Source organism: Lichenostomus cassidix, chromosome 1Aa, assembly GCF_008360975.1.
Source record: "Lichenostomus cassidix isolate B80296 chromosome 1Aa, HeHo_3.0, whole genome shotgun sequence".
In the NCBI taxonomy this organism is placed as follows: domain Eukaryota; kingdom Metazoa; phylum Chordata; class Aves; order Passeriformes; family Meliphagidae; genus Lichenostomus; species Lichenostomus cassidix.
In genome coordinates, this window is record NC_139480.1 from 2035390 (window position 1) to 2054475 (window position 19086).

Here is a 19086-nt window from a genome sequence, read left to right on the forward strand (position 1 = left end):
ATTCCACACATTTTAAGCCTTAAGAAATAGATGTTCCTATTTTCATGCCCTCTGTCAACTTCTTAATCCTCCAAACTTCTTTACTCCCATTAGAAACCACAAAGCTTTGTGGTTTTTTTTAATTAACAAGATGAGTAAGGAAGAGACTGATGATTTGCTAGAACCTCCCTAGAAATTTCGATTTCAATCAATCCTTTATTTCACAAATTCATTTGATGCAACTGACTAGCTGGCCTTGTATTTTTGGTAGGCAGATTTTTGTTCCTTCTCCCAATAAAATGCTCATTTCTCTTTTCTCTGCACCTCTATCTAGCTGGCTCCCTGTTTGCTCCCCACCTCTCCTGCTCTGCAAAAATTATCTTCCAATACTGTTTCTCTTTTCCAGAGGCTTTCTTCCTTTCCCCCAATAACTCCTACTGGCCTCAACCTTAGAATTAGCAAAATCAGGATAGAACAGCTTACAGTTAACTGAATTTTCACTGATCAGAGGCACCAAGCAGGTTAAGAAGCTTTAACACCTTTAAAACACCCTGGAAACAAATCAAAACCAAGCTCAGAGACTTGAATATTGTGGCTTCCATCTCATCACCTTATGGTTATTTTGGAGGCTTTTAAAACTTGGTTATTTCCTAGAAAATGAGCACTTTCCTTCCTGGAAATTTCAATTACAATCAATACTTTATTTCATACATTTATCTGATGCAACTGACTAGCTGGCATTTAACATCTTTAGAACACCTTGGAAACACAGCAAAACCAAGGTCAGAGACTTGAATATTGTGGCCTCCATCTCACCACCTTATGGTTATTTGGGAGGCTTTTAGAACTTGGATATTTCCTAGAAAATGAGCACTTTCCTTCCTGGAAATTTCAATTACAATCAATCCTTTATTTCATACATTTATCTGATGCAACTGACTAGCTGGCATTTAACATCTTTAGAACACCTGGGAAACACAGCAAAACCAAGTTCAGAGACTCGAATATTGTGGCCTCCATCTCACCACCTTATGGTTATTTTGGAGGCTTTTAAAACTTGGATATTTCCTAGAAAATGAGCACTTTTCCCCTGACCTGAGCCTCACAATTACATTTGTAGGAAAGGGATAACATCAGACAAGGGAAAGAACACACAAAGGAACTGATGATGAACTGTGGCAAGAAGCAGCAAAAACCCAACGGAAGCACCGAGAAAAGTGCAAGAATACAGAGGCTCAAAGCTTCAACAACAAATTTAAGTTTTCCTGCTCTGCACAGCCACACTCCTGAGGGATTTGGGTGCCAGGAATGCCAGGCTGGGGTGCAGGGTGTGCCAGGACTGGGGCTGGGAACAGGGAATGGTGTCCCACCCGAGGCGCGCTCTGTCCTTGCCGCGCTGCCCCACGCGGCTGGTGGATTTGATGTAGAGGTGTCTGTGCAGCTCATCGATCAGCACCAGGTGCAGATTCATCTTCTTGCTGTGCAGCTCCAGCCTCAGGTCACTGAGCCCTTCCACCTGCAGCAGGGGACCTTCCAGGGAGTCCACGGCTGACACCTGCAGGGAGAACACGTGGGACAAGTGGTGAACATCCATTCCTTCAACTCTCGTCATACATTCGTTCAACTCTCATCATAAATTCGTTCAACTCTCGTCAAAAATTCGTTCAACCCTCATCATAAATTCGTTCAATTCTTGTCATAAATTAATACAATTCCTGCAATTTTCCTCTTGTTTTAGGGGAGGAGTGTCGGTGATGCCTTAGTATTTTTAGCTTCTGTAATTTTCGTGTGTCTGTGGTTTTGGTGTGTAGCTTTAGGCTCAATGTAAAGTGCTAAAAACCTCTGCTCCCAGCGTTTTAGACAAAACAGTTGCTCCCAGTTGGAAAATCCAAGGACACTTTGCTGCCTCAGAGCCCCAAAATATGGGAATAATAGTGAATTGGGGGGAGCAGGTTTGGGGTGGTTGATATCCTCACCTGAAGGTGTAATTGGAGGATTAAACCTCAATATATTAATAGACAGAACTTATAAAATGTGAAGATCTCATGACTCATTGTCCATTTTGGGTGTAGCCTTTCCAGCAGGCTCTGTCTGCCCTAAATGTACCCAAAGGCCTTTAATAAATTAATCTGCTTTTTATTCTCCTAACTTTGTCTAGCCTTCTGTTTTAGCTAAGCCTGTTCAGGCACCATCTGAACACCAGGATGATTCTGTCCTTAAAACCCTTCTGAAGCAGAAAATCTTGAAGTAGTATTTCTTTATTTCTAGTCCTAATATATCGAAGGGGCCAACATCCAAATAATTCAGATTTAATGTGCAGCCTTCAAATGTTTTAAGCATATGTGGAAAGGAAGTTAGTGAAAGCACAGTTCATTAAATAAAAATCAAAGCACAGTTTACACCCAACTAAGAGGATTATTAAGTAGAAAAGTGTTAGAAGAAGATAGTGACAATGATGTTTGATGGTTGTTATTCTTTCCATTACAGAAACACCAAAAAAACCTCCACATTATTCCAAATTCTACAAATGGGGAGAAAATGGCTTTAATTTAATTTGCTCAAAGTCATGACTGAAAAAGCTTTAAGCTGCACAAGGGTTATGTCCTGTGGCTACACCATTTGAATATCTGAAATAATGACCAGCTGACATCCCAGGGGCACTGAAATGAGGATCCTAACTTCCTTTTCCATCCTAAAAACAAACACCAGCAGGGACAAAACCCACCAGGAATGACAAATCAGTGCCTGAAAGCAACACTCCCACTGCATCCCTCCCAGTTTAGTTGGTTTTCTATTTAACAGAGATTTCCAGTTACTAATAAATAAATAATAGCATCTCTCTGCAGCTTCCAAACTCTCAGTGCTGATGTTGTGAGAAACTGGAAAGAGCACGTTTGGCATGCAGAGGTTTCAAATAAAATTTAAAAACCCTTTCCCTACTAACTGAGGAGGCTGTCAGTGAAATAAGACATTTGCTTGCACTTCAGGATCTCGGTTCAGAACAAACCTGTCAGCCAAACATTAAAAATTAAAAGCAAAGCTACAGTGAGCAGACAGCCCAGCCGAGGGCTGCTCCCTCAGTACCAGTAAATATTAACTCTACTGAAAGAACATCCATCACCAGTGTATTTCTCTGCTTGCCTCCAAGTCCAGAAAAAAAACAACCTGGAATATCCACGGGACAGCCAAGCTTTTTAAATTAATTTTTAAATCTCCTCACTTGACACACGACAGTGTCCATCCTCTTTGTTCCCAGTATCCATCTGGGAACAGTTAGGGAATTTGGGCTATGAGAGAGCAAAAACCACCCTGAAGATGAAGAAAAAACCCAATTTCCTGCTCCCCAAAAGAGGTGACAGAGCAGAGCAGCTCAGCAGACACCACGTGGGAAACCCTGGCAGAAGTTAATTCCTCTCTCCTCCCTTTGGCAGGAGGAGTTGCACCCCAAATTTCCCAATTCCAAAGGCACTTGGATCCCCACAATCATTTTGGGGGAGTTGTGCCAAAAATCCCCCCAGAGCAAGGAGCAGGAGCAACATTGGTCACTCTGAGAAGCTGAGAGACGAAAAAGCAGCCAGAGAAGAAGTGAAATCAAGAGCAAAGTGACATTAAAAAAAGTTCCAAGACATCCAGGAAAAGTTTTGTCTGCAATGCAAGGAACAGGAATTTAAACTTCCACTCAGATCTTTCAGCTCTGTTTTTGTCTTTTCAGCTCCTAAAGAGTTCATTGCTCACCAAAATAATCATTAAGGCCAAAATACAGCTCTCAAGCACATCTTTTAAGAAAAAAAATGGAATAACCAACCATTTATTGTACCTCAAAAAAATAAGGCTCAATCCATGTTCATGGAAGTCAAAGGAAAATTTCCACTCAGTTTAGATGGCAACAAATAGAAATGTCAAAACCACAAACCAAGCATTTTTTCCTTTCGGCAGTTTTGCTTACAGAAAGATGATTTAGGTCCTGGCAAGATTATATTCCAGAATAAAAAATGTGAGATTAAAACCTTTGTGTGCTGGACAAGAACAGAATAAGCAACCAAAAGGAAGCAAAGACACCAATAAAGAATGCACAGAATTAAATATAAACTAAAGGCAGATCCACAATGGGACTTTAGAAGAAAATTTTTTGACTTTATGCCCCCAGTCAGCTCCTAACACACTAAATCTTGGATAATGCAAGAGATGCAAGAGAGGTTTTTGGCTCTCTGTGCCAACAAAAGGAACAAAAAATGTGGAATTGGATAGAGGGGAAGAGTTACCCTACAAGACTCCAGGTAATACTGATAATGGAAAAGCAGCCTGAGAAAACCTGAAAATGAGATGCACAGAAGTGCTTCAAGGATCCAGAAAAAGCACCTGATGGTCCTTCCAGGCTCTCTCCTCCATACTCAGAGCTCTGTTAAACGGAAATAAGCAATTTTTGTTTGTTTTTCTGAAGGGGAGTGATGGCTTTGTGTTGGACTAGCTGGACACCAAGATAATTACAGGTAACAGAGCTCCTCCACGTTATTCTTCTGGCAGAGTTTGGGGTGCAGAGAGGAGCCACGGAAACACAGAACAGCTGGAAAGGGAAATGACAACAAAAAGTTGTTTATTCTTCTGGGAAAAGCTGCTTACAATGAGCAAATTGTACCAGAAGAATGGGCAGACCCCACCAGCACCTTAATTCTTTAATTCAGCACTCTCTCTCCCATTGAAAGCTGCTCAGGAACACACAATAAGTGTAATTTAGTCACACCCTAATTAAAATATCAGCCCTGGATCAGCACAGAATTTGCCTTAGATAATCTGATAGTCATTTCTGATGTCCAAATCTCCTTATCTCTCTCTCTCTACTTATTAGCACCTCCAACAAGTTAAGACCCTTTTTCAAGAGTGATGAAATCAGCCTGAAAAAAGAGCTGTGCTTTGTATAAGCTAAAAATTGCAAGTTTATAGAAAATACCCGTGGCACCAGCACCATTAGGCAGCTTGTTTAAAGGTCACAGGCAGTTTATAGCAGGGCTTAATTGCCTTAAAAAGAAAACACAGCTAAACACTTGCTTAGTGTAACAGGCAATTTGGAAGGGTTTAATTTAGCATTTTACACAACAAACCAGAACCAAAGTGCTAACAAGGTATTTGTCAAAATTCTTTCTTGCCTGGCTTCAGCCAAAGTTTTCCAAGCTGCTTAGAGTGAAATCTGTTTGTTCCCTCCAAGGTTCTGCTGAACCCCTACAGACCTGGAAGTGAGCAGAGAGAACGTGAGAGATCTCAGTTGGATGTGTTTTTTCAGTGGGGGGGAAAAACAGAATAATGATAAAATCATGGAATCATGATTTTTTTGGGATGGAAAAGAGCTTAAAGCTCATCCAGTCCCCATGTTTAGGGACATCTTCCACTGTCCCAGGTCACTCCAAGCCCTGTCCAGCCTGGCCTTGGACATCCCAGGGATCCAATTTCTCTGGGAATTCCATCCCAGCCAGGAATTCCTTCCTAAACTCTGGTTGTTCAGACTAGAAAACCAATTCCTTTCTGGCTGGGAAAGCAGTTTGTTGTGAATTTAGACACCAGATATGAAAACATGAACAAAGAACTGGGAAAGGTTAAAAGAAACGAACGCGGCGGGTCATAATTCGAGATTATAAAAAAAGTCAGGTCGTGCACAAACACCATCTGACAAAAGGGAAAAAGCTGAGCCCTTGGAATAAAAGAGTAAATAACTAAGCAACAACCCAGAAGGTTGCAGCTGCCTCGCTGGTGAATACAACAATGCTGACATTTAAAAGGAGAATTGATCTGCTGCTTTTACAAGGGACTCACTTTCACAAGGTACAGGGAAGGGAAATGACTTTAAAAAAATAACTGTAGTCAGATCTAAACAAGGAGATCACTGAATTCCATTTGCACCTGATGTGAAGGAGATAAAGGCTGAGCCTGAAAACTCTGCTTGTGGAACAGGAAAAGTGATCACACTCCAGCTTTTGGGATTGGCACTGGGCAAAAGGATAGAACACCCACAGATGCTGATCCCTTTTTTCCCTGGGAGGGTAGGGAGGCTGGGATGGAATTCCCAGAGAAATTGGATCCCTGGAAGTGTCCAAGGCCAGGCTGGACAGGGCTTGGAGCAACCTGGGATAGCAGAAGGTGTCCCTGGGGTTGGAATTGGAATTTTAACTGGAATTTAACTAATTTTAAGATCCCTTCCAACCCAAAGCTGTGACCCCAACCACTGCAGGGGAAAGCAGTGAGAGGCAGAATGGCAGCAAGAAACATTCCCAGGTGTCACCGAATTTCTGTGCCACCAAATTTCTGTGCCTGCCAGTCTCGGCACAGGAGGTGTGACAGATTGAGCAAAAGCCACGGAAAAAGCAACTTGAGAAAAGGGAGGGGAATGGAGTTGTTGGAATTGAGTTGTACCTGGAGAGCATTGAGAAAATCTGTTTACTTCAGTGGGGTTTGTGTGCTCTTTTTTCCGTCACCTCAAAACCCAAATCAGTCATAAGTTTGGGGGTAATTAGCAGTAAAATAAGTAATGAGCTCATGAGTTTAAGGCTGCAAAATTCCCGGATTTTCGATGGACAATGTAGGGAATCACAGAATAACAACCAACAACCAGAAGGCTGTGAAGCACTTGGATCCTCCACCACTGGAAACACTCCATGAGAACCTAATTAAATCTACTCTACACTGCATTAGTATCTTTTAATTCCAAGCTTGACACAAATTTCATCGAGGCTATGTTGAATTTCTAAATTCATTCCAGTATTTTGCTGGCAAAGTGAATCAAGATGAAGCTGCAAAGTGATGGCCTTTGAGGATGAGCCATGCAAATGATGGAAGGCATGGAAAACTTGCACATAAAACACAATTCAGAAATCCAAAGGCTGGGATTTGTCTGAGGTGGGATTGAGACAAATCAGTGGATATGAATTAGTTAAGAAACTTAAAAACCACCCTGATGATCCTAAAGCAGGGAATCTTCAGCTGAAATGATGGAAAATAGGGAAAGCACAGAGATCAGTGATGGCTATTCCTGACTGCCACTGCTCCTTCCCCTTAAAAAGGGGGAAAGGAGGAAAAGAAGGAGAAAAAGAAGGAGGAAAGAAGGAGGAAAGAAGGAGGAAAGAAGGAGGAAAGAAGGAGGAAAGAAGGAGGAAAGAAGGAGGAAAGAAGGAGGAAAGAAGGAGGAAAGAAAAAGAAAGAGAAAAGAATGAGAAAAGGAAGAGGAAAAAAGGAGGAAAAAAAAAGAAAAAAAAGGAGAAAAAACGAGGAAAGGAACCCAAGGGTACTTTTTATGAGGATGAATGAGGAGCTGATGGACAGCACTGGGTGTTGATTTAAACACTGGATATATTCAGGTGAGGGAAGAAATTGCTCCCACTTTTGCTCATCTTTAAGGATCTGGTAAGAATCAACAAGCAAAAAGGGAACAAAGAGCTAGAAAAGATGATGATGGTTCCTCTGCAATATTTTGGGAAGAGCTGAGCTCACTCCCCTTCGTGGCAGCAAAGGATTTGTGACCAAATGATGCACAAAAAGAGGGAACTGACACAGATGAGTGAAGCTGAGAGGTTTGGAAAATCACTTGGAAAGATTCTGAGCTGCACACACCAACAAGTGCTCAGTTTGGAGGAAAACAGCTCATCCTGGGACAAGCAATCCAGGAAAACTGAGCTGATGGGGAAGGACAGGGAAAATGGACAAACAAAACCAGGTAAAAGGGTTATTTTGGGCAAACCTGTTCCAAAACACCTTAACACGAAGGACAGACAGCTTTTGTTTTCCTGAAGTGTTCCAATGGCAATGACCAAACGCTGTTTTCCCTCGGCAAACTTTTAAATATTTATAAAATTATGTTCCTCGCTTGCTGTCCTTTCCTCCAGCTACAGGAATTTAATTCTTTTGCATTTGCCTCAGTCACCCATCAATCATTCTCCTTCCTCCTCCACTCGCTGTAATTCATCAATGTCTTTCTAGCAACAAAGTGCTGGAACCAAAAGTGGTGCTGGAGGAAGAGAAGGGGCTAAAAACAAGGATTAGCCAACTGCTCACTTGGACCTGAACACAAATCCTGCAATTTCTACACCACTATGGACAAATGACTTCTCTGAAATGGCAGAATTATCTGCTGGCATCACAGAATTGCCCAGGACTTTTTTTTTCCTTTCACTTCTCATTTCCATTCTCATCCCAAATGTTGCAAAATGCTTTGCTAAAAGCGAAATTTATTACACCTTTCCACCAGCTTTAAAGCTGCATTTTCAAAATAATTCTGTCAGATCATTTTATAGAGTCCCATAACCCTTCCTCAACAATTCCTCATGTTGCCTGTTGCAGTGTTTTACTAAGGATAAAATTCTGCCTTACACCCCAGAGGTTAAAAAAGAATTCCTGGAAAGACTAGGGATTGCTGGAAAAGAATCCTCTGTATTTCAACTCTCCTCCACCTTCATTACAGGCTGATTTTTTATTTAATAAACTTCCATCAGCTGAAATGAAGAGTTGTTATTAGCAGAGCCTGATGATGCTCTGGAGAGGCATCACTGCTCCTGGGGGCACTGAGGAGGAGTTGGGGTCAAACACGTGGAAATGAGATGAGGAAGCTAAATGCAAGGGGCTGCCCAGAAAATGCAAATTATAGCAGGAAATGAGGGAGATTAAGGCATTGATAACTAAGCCAAGGGGGAAAAATTATCAGGTGTTTCAAAAGGAAGGAAATTCCGTGTTCGACTGTGTTTAAAACTAGCCTAGGAAGTTTATTTATAAAATAATCAGAGTAGAATTTAAGGAAAAAAAAAGAAAAAGTACAGAAGGGAGCTGAAAAGTGTTCTAAGAGTAAACACCACCAATCCTTCTTGCATTAAGAAGTCATCAGTATTCTACCAAACTTAACTTGAACAAACCAAATGCTCCTTTTGTGGCTCCAGACCTTCCACCAGACACACAAAGCCCATGATTTCCATGTTTTTGTGAAGGTATTCCAGGTATATATGGAATTAATAAAAACCAAACTGCCTCTCTCTACCTGTCCCTCACCCTAACCAATCAGCAGGTTTGCCAATCATTAACAATTAACAGAAATCAGCTCCTCTAAGCATGAATTTACACCTCACATTGAATGAGACAGAACCCTGGAGATGTCACTTCTCAAAAGAGAATCTCAAGGAGAGCCAAAATTTAAATTCATTTATAAAACCATTTCTACAGCAGCCCAAACAAACCGAAGTCTCTTATTTCCACTTGCTTAATTCCAAAATATAAAACTCCTCCACAGCAGCACCTGAATCCCAGCACTGCAATAAGGAATGCAGAAACAAAATGAAAGAGTGTTTTTATTGATTTTCCCCGTTCCAGCTGAAAGGCAGGCAGTAAATAAAATGCAGACCCAGAACTGCGCTGTTGTTTTTATTTCTTTCATTATTCCAGGCTACTTAAGGTGTAAGGACTCTGCTCACTACAAGGCACTTTTAATTGAAAGGCTCTCCTTGTGCCATCCTGAGGAAAGCCACAGGTGGCAGCTGCAGCCAGGAATAAAAATGAAACCTCTCAGCCTCGCCCAGGGCTACAAACAGCCAAGGATTTCCAGGGAGGTGATATTATTGCAAGTGCCTTTGCAGAGGATTAACATGGAGTGCACAGAGAAGTGAGGAAGACAGAGAATCACAGAGTAGTTTGGGGTGAAAGGACATTAAAGTTCATCCAGTTCCACCCCTGCCATGTAGGGACACCTTCCACTGTCCCAGTTTGCTCCAAGCCCTGTCCAGCCTGGCCTTGGACATCCCAGGGATCCAGGGGCAGCCACAGCTTCTCTGGGATGAGATCTTCATCCCAGAAGAGGGTAAATATTTTGCACACACAGCAAAAGCCCTGTCAGCTCCTGAGAAAACATTCCAATGTTTCAAACTCCTTGTTTGACTCCCACAGCAAGTGTGGTTCTTTGTCCTCACTGTTCTCCAGGATATCCCTACCCCTGCTTAGCTTCTCCTCTATCCCCTTTTCCTGTGCCACCTTCACTTGTTTCCCAGAGAAGCTGTGGCTGCCCCTGGATCCCTGGGATGTCCAAGGCCAGGCTGGACAGGGCTTGGAGCAAACTGGGACAGTGGAAGGTGTCCCTACATGGCAACGGTGGGAACTGGATAATCTTCAATGTCCCTTCCAACCCAAACCCTTCTGGGATTCCATGATTTCTGCACAGCGTTTCCATTTATTAACTCCACTTCTGCCCCTGTTGTTACCCACCCAGATGTGCTGTAAAGTCCTGCAGTTATAAAAACAAACCACTTTTTTTGTAAAATGCCAAATGTGCAGTGAGAAAGCAATCAGCTCCAAAAAATTCCTGCCATTATTATTATTCAAATAAGAAAGCAGAGCATGAGATACATATCATTATTACTTTCCTGACATTAGGAAACTGAAATTTAAGACACAGGAGGAGGATGTGCCCTTGAGTTTCTTACTCTGTAGCACAAGGATGGGGAAAATTCAGTGAAGACTTAAAGAGCTCCATCCTTCCTTCTTTCCACCTTTATTCTTCCTTCTTATCCTCCTAACAAAAACAATTCAGCTGGAAATAGCAGAAATCCTTCCTCTTACCCCATGGATGTATTTCTGCAGTTGAAGTGTTTATTGCCTCACACAAGAGCAAATCCAGACACAAAACCAAAGTAGCCTAAAGAGTTTTTATTTAATTACATGACGTGACCTAGAATTACTTGATTCAACAATATTTCTTCCCTCACTGCTTTTTGTATTTCAGCCCTTAAATGATATAAACAATTGGAAAATGTTAAGTTCTCCCTGTGGGTACCTCATGGATCAACAGCAGAATCAGAGGAATTAAAGCAGCAGCACAGAGCTCCACGATCTTTAGCTAATTAATTTATTAATTACTATGCAGGGAATAATCAATCCACAGCCCAGTGCTGGGGTTTTTGGACATGGAATTGCTTCCTCCAAGGGTGAGGAAGCAATTCTTCTCCTGTCCTGCCCACTGCTGATCTCTGCTCTGGGTTCTGCTGCTGTGGAGAACTTCCAAAACATCTCTTCTAGGAGAATTTGGATTCCTCATTCCCCAGCCAAGCTCAGGCTAACAGGGGAGTGACACCAACCTGTCCCTGTCCCCTGCTCTGCTCCTCTTTCTGCAGTTTGCTCTTAGGAAGCTCCTCCTGGGTCAGAATTTCCCCTCACTATCAGATCACAGATCCATGGAATTGTTTAGCTTGGAAAAGATCTCTAAGATTATCGAGTCCAACCATTCCCCAGCACTGCAAAGGCCACCACTGGGCCATGTCCCCAAGTGTCACATCCACAGGGCTTTGAAATCCCAAGAGGGATGGATGGGGACTCCACCACCACCACCACCCTTTCACTGAAGAAATTTTCCCCAATATCCAACCTAAACCTCCCCTGGTGCAACTTGAGGCCATTTCCTCCTCCTGTCCCTGTTCCCCAACTGTCCCCTCCTGTCAGGAGGTGTGCAGAGCCACAAGGTCCCCCTGAACCCTTTTGTTGCTTTATATTAAAAAAAACCCACTCACAAATGGCTGCACATGCACTCAAGTGCCACATAAAAGTGAATATTGCTGTCAGTAATTCAGTGTGTGAAAAAACAGCTCCATTTCAGGAAAATGTACAAACTCACTCTATAAAAAAGGCACATAAAGAAATGGAAAATAACTAAAATGCATTCCAGCTCCAACAGGCATTTTATCTGTTCCAGACATTCTGAAACTCTCCAAAGCTTCACAATTCAGAGGATGCTGGAATTGAGTTCTTTTAGACAACCTGTAATGTGCAATTACTGGACAGCAAACCTGATGCTGCTGCCTCTGCTCCCCAAATTATCAAGATTCTGGAGGAACACCCAACAGCAACACCTGATATTTGTGTGCTGCTCTGGCTGGGTACAGAATCGGAAAGAAAAAAAAAAAGCTGTCACTTCAAAAATTTTTAACTTCATACAAATGTAAGCTGTCACAAACCACCTCTGCATTGTGTTTATCCGAGTGGGAAAAGCTGCCACTCTTTTATTAACAATCCTTCCCTGCATTACTCAGTCACTGCACATTAGAACCAGCAGCTGGAGAGTTTGGAGTGATAATGAAACCTGTAACAAGCCATCCTCAGCCGTCTTTTCCAAACAATAAGGGAATTAAAATTTCAATTTAAATGCAGAGGTTCGAAACACACGCTCCAGTGGCAAAATTACTTCAATTAATGTGAGCTGAATACAAAGAGCAGGCTGCAGGAATGGGATGCAGCAGGCTGGAATGATGCCTGGGGAATGATTGCATCCACCCAGCTCGGGGCTGCAAAGGTCTCATTCCAACTGCACGGATCACAAGGCTACAGGAACGACATTAATCAGGGCTGAGATTGCAGGGTGAGGAGCAGCAGCTCACTTTGGGCTTTCTGTGAGCCACGAGCATCTGTTTACCTTGAGGAATGAAACCAAAGGACAGGCAGATCTATAGGCACTCGGCCTCCCTGACAGATTAGTAATGATTTTACATAATATTCCTATCATATCAAAGGAGAGGGGAATTATCCCGCAGCCAGTGAGTGATTACAACATCACAGCCTTGCAGAGCTGTGTTAACACAAGATGGCAAAAGCCAATGAGCCTCTACAGTGATTTTTGGCCAGGAAAAAGCTCCAAATGCAGGTGAATTACTGTTTCTTTATACAGGCACATTTGTCTTCAAATGAGAATTGCAAGTGTCAATGAGTGGCTGAAATTGAGTGTTCAATTTCCACTTGAGGTTTCTCTGCGTTCCCTGATATATTCAAAAAAAAGCCCAAGAACTAACAGCTGCTTTTTGTATCATTATTATTTGATTTATTAGAGAAGATTTTCTATTCTGAAAACAGAAAATAACCAAACACAGAGGAGCGACAGAAATGCTGCAGAAATCTATAAATCAGGGAGATCTAACGCTGTCTCTCCCTCATAGCCACAGGCAACTTTACCCAAACACACATATTCATATATACCTAAGTGTTTCTATTTAAAATAAATGTACACAAAATATTGCAAACCAGTAAGATATCAAATGCACAGGTTGAAAACCATTTCTAAAGCATAATGTATGATAAGTCCTAAGCAATGTCATTTTTCTTCTCACACTTCCTATCACAGATTGCAAATAGGAGATAGATGACTTGTCTGGAATTTTGAAAATATTTTTTTTTTATTCAAAAAGGCACCTACAAGAAACCCAAACCAATCAATCTGGGAGGTCCATCAGTGAAAAGTGCAGAAGAGGGAACAAGGGCAAGTTTTATAAAGTCACATTTAAGGTGAAATAAGATAAAGCAAAAAGGAGGAAATTAAAGTTCAAGGTGCCAACATGAAAATTCCAGCTCTTTCTCCTGTTGGATAATGACTTATTAAAAAGAGGTGAAGAGGCACAGCTAAGAGAGACAACAAAGGACAGTGAAGCTGAAAAAAACCAACAAAATAAGGCAATGAAAAATGGCCTTAAAGATGCTGTCTGGGAAAGAGGAGTGAGAAACAGAGGTACTACTTCTGCCTCCACTTTTGGATCACAGAGGGGTTCAGGATGGAAAGGAGAATATCAAATCCACCTCCCTGCTCAAGCATGGGCACCTGGAGCCACATCCAATGTGGATTTGAAAGTTTTTTGAAAATTTTTTTTGAAAATTTTCCACAACACAACAAACTCCCCAACCCCTCTGGGTCCACAGAGGTTGAATCTGTTCCACAGCTCAACCATCCCCACAGTAAAAAAGTGAAAAAGGGCTGGTTTAGGGTCAAACTATTCCCTGTATTTCAGACTCTGCCCATTCCTCTGCTCCTGGGCACCACTCAGGAGGGTCTGGCTGTGTTTTCTTTGCACCCTCCCACCAAACAATAATAATAATAATAACAACAAATATCTTCCTGAGGATTCTCTCAGTCTCTCTCCATGTGTGAGATGTTCCTTAACCATCCCTGTAATCCTGAACTGGCCTGGAGCCAGTAATTCCATCTCTCTTGTACAGCAGAGCCCAGAACTGGACTGAACTCTCCGCACGTCAGGACTGACTGGAGAAAAATCACCTCCCTTGTTTTTAATTACTAGAAGAGTTCCAGGAAAGGAAGGACTGGAGCCTGGTGGGGAAGTGCTTGTTAAGTTTAGAAAAAAGAGAAAGATTGTTATTAGAGAAGTCCAGGAAACTTCTAACTCCAACCCAAGACTGGAACTGAAAGGCAAGCTTACAAAAGAGCTGGAACTGAAAACACTTGAAGGAAGGGAGAAAAAGAGATTTAAAAAGAGCTGGAAGAAAGCAGAAAGGATCAAGAGCCCTGGTAAAAGAATCACAGAGCCACAAAACCAATTAGGTTGGAAAAGACATCTGAGATCATCAAGTCCAACCTGTGGCAAATCCCCACCACTGAGTGTCCCTCCAGTCATTCCTTGTCACCTCCAGGGATTGGGACTCCAAACCTCCCTGGGCAGCTCATTCCCATGTCTAATCACCCTTTCCATGAAGAAGTTCTTCCTAATGTCCAACCTAAACCTCAAGGCTTTGTCCTCTCATCCAGACAATGAGGCAAAAATGCCTAAATTTGCAAGAGTCTGCCCTCTGACTAATGACCAAAGTGGTGAGTGCATTCTGGGGATGAAACAGGAGGGACAGAGGACAGTTCTTCTGTAAAAAACACAAGTTTGGTGTAATTGACAAGATTTTAATAAAGAAGATGATATGGGCAGGTGTCTGGGAAATTAATTTTGAGGAAGGGGGAGGAAGGGAGAGGGAGGGAGAGGGAGGGAGAGGGAGGGAGAGGGAGGGAGAGGAAGGGAGAGGAAGGGAGAGGAAGGGAGAGGAAGGGAGAGGAAGGGAGAGGAAGGGAGAGGAAGGGAGAGGAAGGGAGAGGAAGGGAGAGGAAGGGAGAGGAAGGGAAAGGAAGGGAGAGGAAGGGAGAGGAAGGGAGAGGAAGCTGAGGGAATTACCAGCATGTCCGTGGCGTTGAGGTAGCGCTTGCTGGCCATGCACTGCTCCAGTTTCTGAGGGACCTGCTTGATGTTCTCAATCTCATCCAGCAGGTTCAGGACGTGCTTGTGCTCGATGCCTTCGATCCACAGCTTGCGCAGCTCGTCCCTCTTGCAGTGCAGCAGCATCTTGCAGGACAGCAGGTTCTCCTTCACCTGCAGCAGCACAGCAGAGGTTAATTCCATCTGTCCCTGGCACTGAGAGCAGCCCTTCCCCAGGTTCAATTCATTGGGAATTCCAAAAATATCACAGGGTTAAAACCAAATTTGATTTCCTTCGGAGTGCTTTGGCTGAAGGGAACTGTATGGACTATAAAAATGGAAGTTCTCTCATGGTGAAATGGTTTTTAATACACATTTTATACCACTGGTGAAAGTTTAACTGAAGTACCACAAATTGAGCAAACACTAGATCCTGGTAACCAAAACCTGATGTGCCCATTTCCCAAAAACCAATTCAGTATTTTGGCAAACAGCAAGAATCCAATTTTCAGTGGAAGCAAATAAGCCACTGCTAATTTTCCTGCTGCAAACATTTTCCATCTGCCTATTAAATCTTTTGGCAAGTCTTCCTCCTTTCTTCAAGTTTGGTGTCCTTGCTTTGAAACAAGACTAGCTGAGACTACAACCATTCTCCCAATAACTTGAGCAATACCAATCTCTTTTTTGGAAGAGATATGGTTTTGTTGGAACATTTAAGAGTTTAAATCAGCATTTCCATTATTTATCAAGGCTGTTACAAACCCTTTGGTGTTGCCATTCAGTTTGGTTTTGAGCCTCATGCCATCCTCCAGGTGGTAAAATCTCTAATTTTCCCCCCTCTTCAGCCAACATCCAGAGTTTTTCTTCTCCATTCTCTCTCCTCACAGCCTGCATTCCCTAATTTCAGGTTCTCCCAGCATTTCCTGGTAAGGTCAGTGTAACCTAGCTTTTCCTGCAGAATGCAAATCAACAATCCATATTAAAATGTGGAAGCAATTAGCAGCACAGCTTCACACATTGCTTTCACACCACTCTTGTTTGGTGATAAGTTATGAATACTCAGGGCCCAACCTTTTCTCAGGCTGAACTCTCACTGAATTACACATGAAGAGAGACACTCAGAAGAAGCCCTTTAATTTATTTTTAAATAATGAGCCTTTAAAGCATTCCACAAATCCCACTTCAGCTGCATTTTCTCCTACCTTGTTCACCTAAAGGCAGTTTAAAAAAAAGAAGAATACATGTGAAAAACACACCAATTGACCAAAACTGGACACCAGGAAATAATAACAGCTCCATAAAAGTGCCTCTGTCCACAGGCAGGAGAGTTTGGGATTCCAACACTGCACTCCAAAATGTCCTTCTGAAAAGAGGAACATGGAAAAATCCTCAGCCAACAAAAAAACCTCATCTAAGAGAGTCATAAAAAAGCAGAGGCAAACTAAAACACACACCGAGTTCATTTCCCATCTAATCCCTGTTCAACACATTAATTGGAAATGTTTCACTGACCTGGCACAGCATCATCAGTGGACTGCAGCTACAGAGAGCCAAATTAGGTCAGCAAAACAATCATGGGGCCAGGAGGAATCTCACCAGACGTTGCTACTCCTATCCTTGCAAGAAAAATCATGATTTCTACCCACATCTGGGAGCAGGGGAAGCAGTGAACTTCTTTAAGTCTTTAAAGAAACCTCCCCTTGGTGGCTGAAATTGGTTCTACTCTGTAATTCAGTTTTCCAGTGGCAACACCTCTGTAGCTCCACTGAAAAGTAAACCTTTCCCACCAGGAATTGACACAAGAATTGACTACAAAAGGCAGATCCACAGAGGGATGTGGAGTGTCTGTTCCATCACTTGCACAGTTCCTAATGCAAGTGAACTCCACGCTGTCACCCACCTTGCACAGAAGGGAACAAGAAAAGCGAGCCTGGCAGTGTAACACAGATTGATGACAAACCACAGCTGGGCCTCCTGTGAGATTAGGTCACAACCACTTCAATACATATTGACCAAAACTAATAAGAAAACTTAAATATCAAAAGGTCCCTCACCTTTCCAGTCATTCCTCTAGGTGGGACCTGAAGGTCACAGCTCTCTCTGTTTGGTGTGACCTCTGCAAAGCTCTGCACACTGGGTGAGAACAGACCACTGCCTAGAGTTGATTTCAAATTTAGTGGAATTGATCTCTGCTTTCAGAGCGCTGCGCTTTGTCCATAAATCCTAGGATGAACTCTCACCCTTGGAAAGCATCAGAATGCTCTCATTTTCTTTGAAAATGTTAAATGAATTTAAAAGCCAGAAGGGTCAGCATGTAACCCCATATGAAAACCACACTGCTCCTAAAGCACTGCTGGGAAAGGTTTTAAGATGAGACTTCCACCGAGACAGGGGGAAAAAAAAATTTAAAATGTGGTGCCTGGTTTGCAAAGTTTAGGTACAGCAAACTGCACAGGAAGTAGAAGATAGGAGCCTAAAGAACTCAACTGTTGCCACAGGGACAGAGCAGCTCAAATCCCCAGCCATGAGTGCCAGAATTATTTACTGGCACTGTACCCAAGTGTGAGCACTCAAAATGCTGAAAGATTCAGGGGCACAGAGTTCATGGACATTCACACAACACAGCTGAGCTTGGAAATAGCACCAGAATTCATATTCTGTGAGCAAAAGCAAGCTGATGAATCACCCAGACTACTCAGGAGGTGGCTGGAGGCCAAGATAGCAAAACATGAAAAGATGAGATGGAAAGGTGTGAGCTCAGCAGCCCTGGAGACTTCAAAAAGCTGATAGCAACATGCCCAGACAATAAATGAACAGGGGCACTGCAAAGCTTTGTGCTTCACATCCACCTCTCCTTCTGACTTTGAACTACTTCTGCTCTCACAGAGATCCTACAGAAAATGTTGCCAGTGAGACACAGCTTGGGACAATGGTATTGGGACTGTAATGACAGAGTCACTTGGGCTCAGGCCTAGCTTAGAATTAGAATCATGCAAAGATGTGGGGCTGAAGGGAATTTAAAGCTTATCTCCTTCCAACCCCCACCTGCCACCTGCCAACCTGTCCCAGTTTGCTCCAAGCCTTGTCCAGCCTGGCCTTGGCCATCCCAGGGATCCAGGGGCAGCCACAGCTTCTCTGGGAATTCCATCCCAGCCAGGAATTCCTAATTCCCAAGATCCCATCCATCCCTGCCCTCTGGCAGTGGGAAGCCAGTCCCTGTGTCCTGTCCCTCCATGCCTTGTCCCCAGTCCCTCTGCAGCTCTCCTGGAGCTCCTTCAGGCCCTGGCAGGAGCTCTGAGCTCTCCCTGCATCCTTCCCTTCTCCAGGGCAGCATTCCCAGCTCTCCCAGCCTGCCTCCACAGCAGCTCCAGCCCTGCAGCAGCTCCATAGCCTCCTCTGGACTTTTTCCAACAGGGCTGGACACAGAATTCCAGGTGGGAGTTGAGTGGGTATTTAGTAGCTAACAGCACTTTCCCAACTCCATTTTAACTCCACTCAGAACAATGACCAGAACCTGGAAAAACAAAGCGACAGGAGCTTGGAGCTTCCACCTCCAATAGCAAAACCACCCCTGAAACACCACCAGCCAGGAAAAACGAGATTTCCACCTGGAGCAGAGCCCGTGGAGCTGCCACAAAGCCAGGAACAGCTCTCACCTGCTTGATCTTGTTGCGGGAGTTGGTGATGCGCTCGGTGATGCTCTGGTAGGTGCGGATGGCCGTGGTCAGCTCGGTGTAGTGCTGCACGATCAGCTCGTCCAGGTCACGGTCACACTTCTCGTAAGCTTCCTCCAGCCTCCCCTTCTCGTTCTCCCTGTCCTCCACGTCATCGCTGGTGGATAAAGTCCTGAGGACACCAAGATGGTGGAAGTTATTTGGGGTGAAGGTTGGTGGTGGGGTTTGGTCAGGGTTTGGTGGAGATCAGAGCACTGCACGAAACAAAACCCAGCAATATTGTGGTTTATTATTCTGTTGGTTTTCAAAGGCTTCAGAGGTGTTTTTTCCCCTTTTTCAGGGGGAATTATCTGTTAGTTATCACACTGCCGGAGAGTCATTAATACAGGCACAATGCAGCATATGAAATGTCTCCTGATTTATTATTTATAAAGAGCTAGAAGGAAAAAAAAATCCCGATTTTGGACTTG

At 43.2% G+C, this 19086-nt stretch overlaps 1 protein-coding gene across 3 annotated transcripts in view; it reads right to left on the bottom strand.

Annotated features, from left to right (window-relative positions):
* The window catches only part of EXOC4 (exocyst complex component 4), a 318206-nt gene that overhangs the window by 284243 nt on the left and 14877 nt on the right, over positions 1–19086 (bottom strand). For all 3 annotated transcript variants that reach the window (XR_014856419.1, XR_014856420.1, XM_085081950.1), the window contains exons 2-4: positions 18599–18788; positions 14922–15116; positions 1350–1534 (exon numbers count right to left, since the gene is read on the bottom strand). Coding sequence is in view for 1 of the 3 variants with exons in the window: in XM_085081950.1 (XP_084938076.1) it covers positions 1350–1534; positions 14922–15116; positions 18599–18788 (570 nt within the window). In the remaining 2 variants the exon portion in view is untranslated. The remainder of the gene's footprint in view (positions 1–1349; positions 1535–14921; positions 15117–18598; positions 18789–19086) is intronic.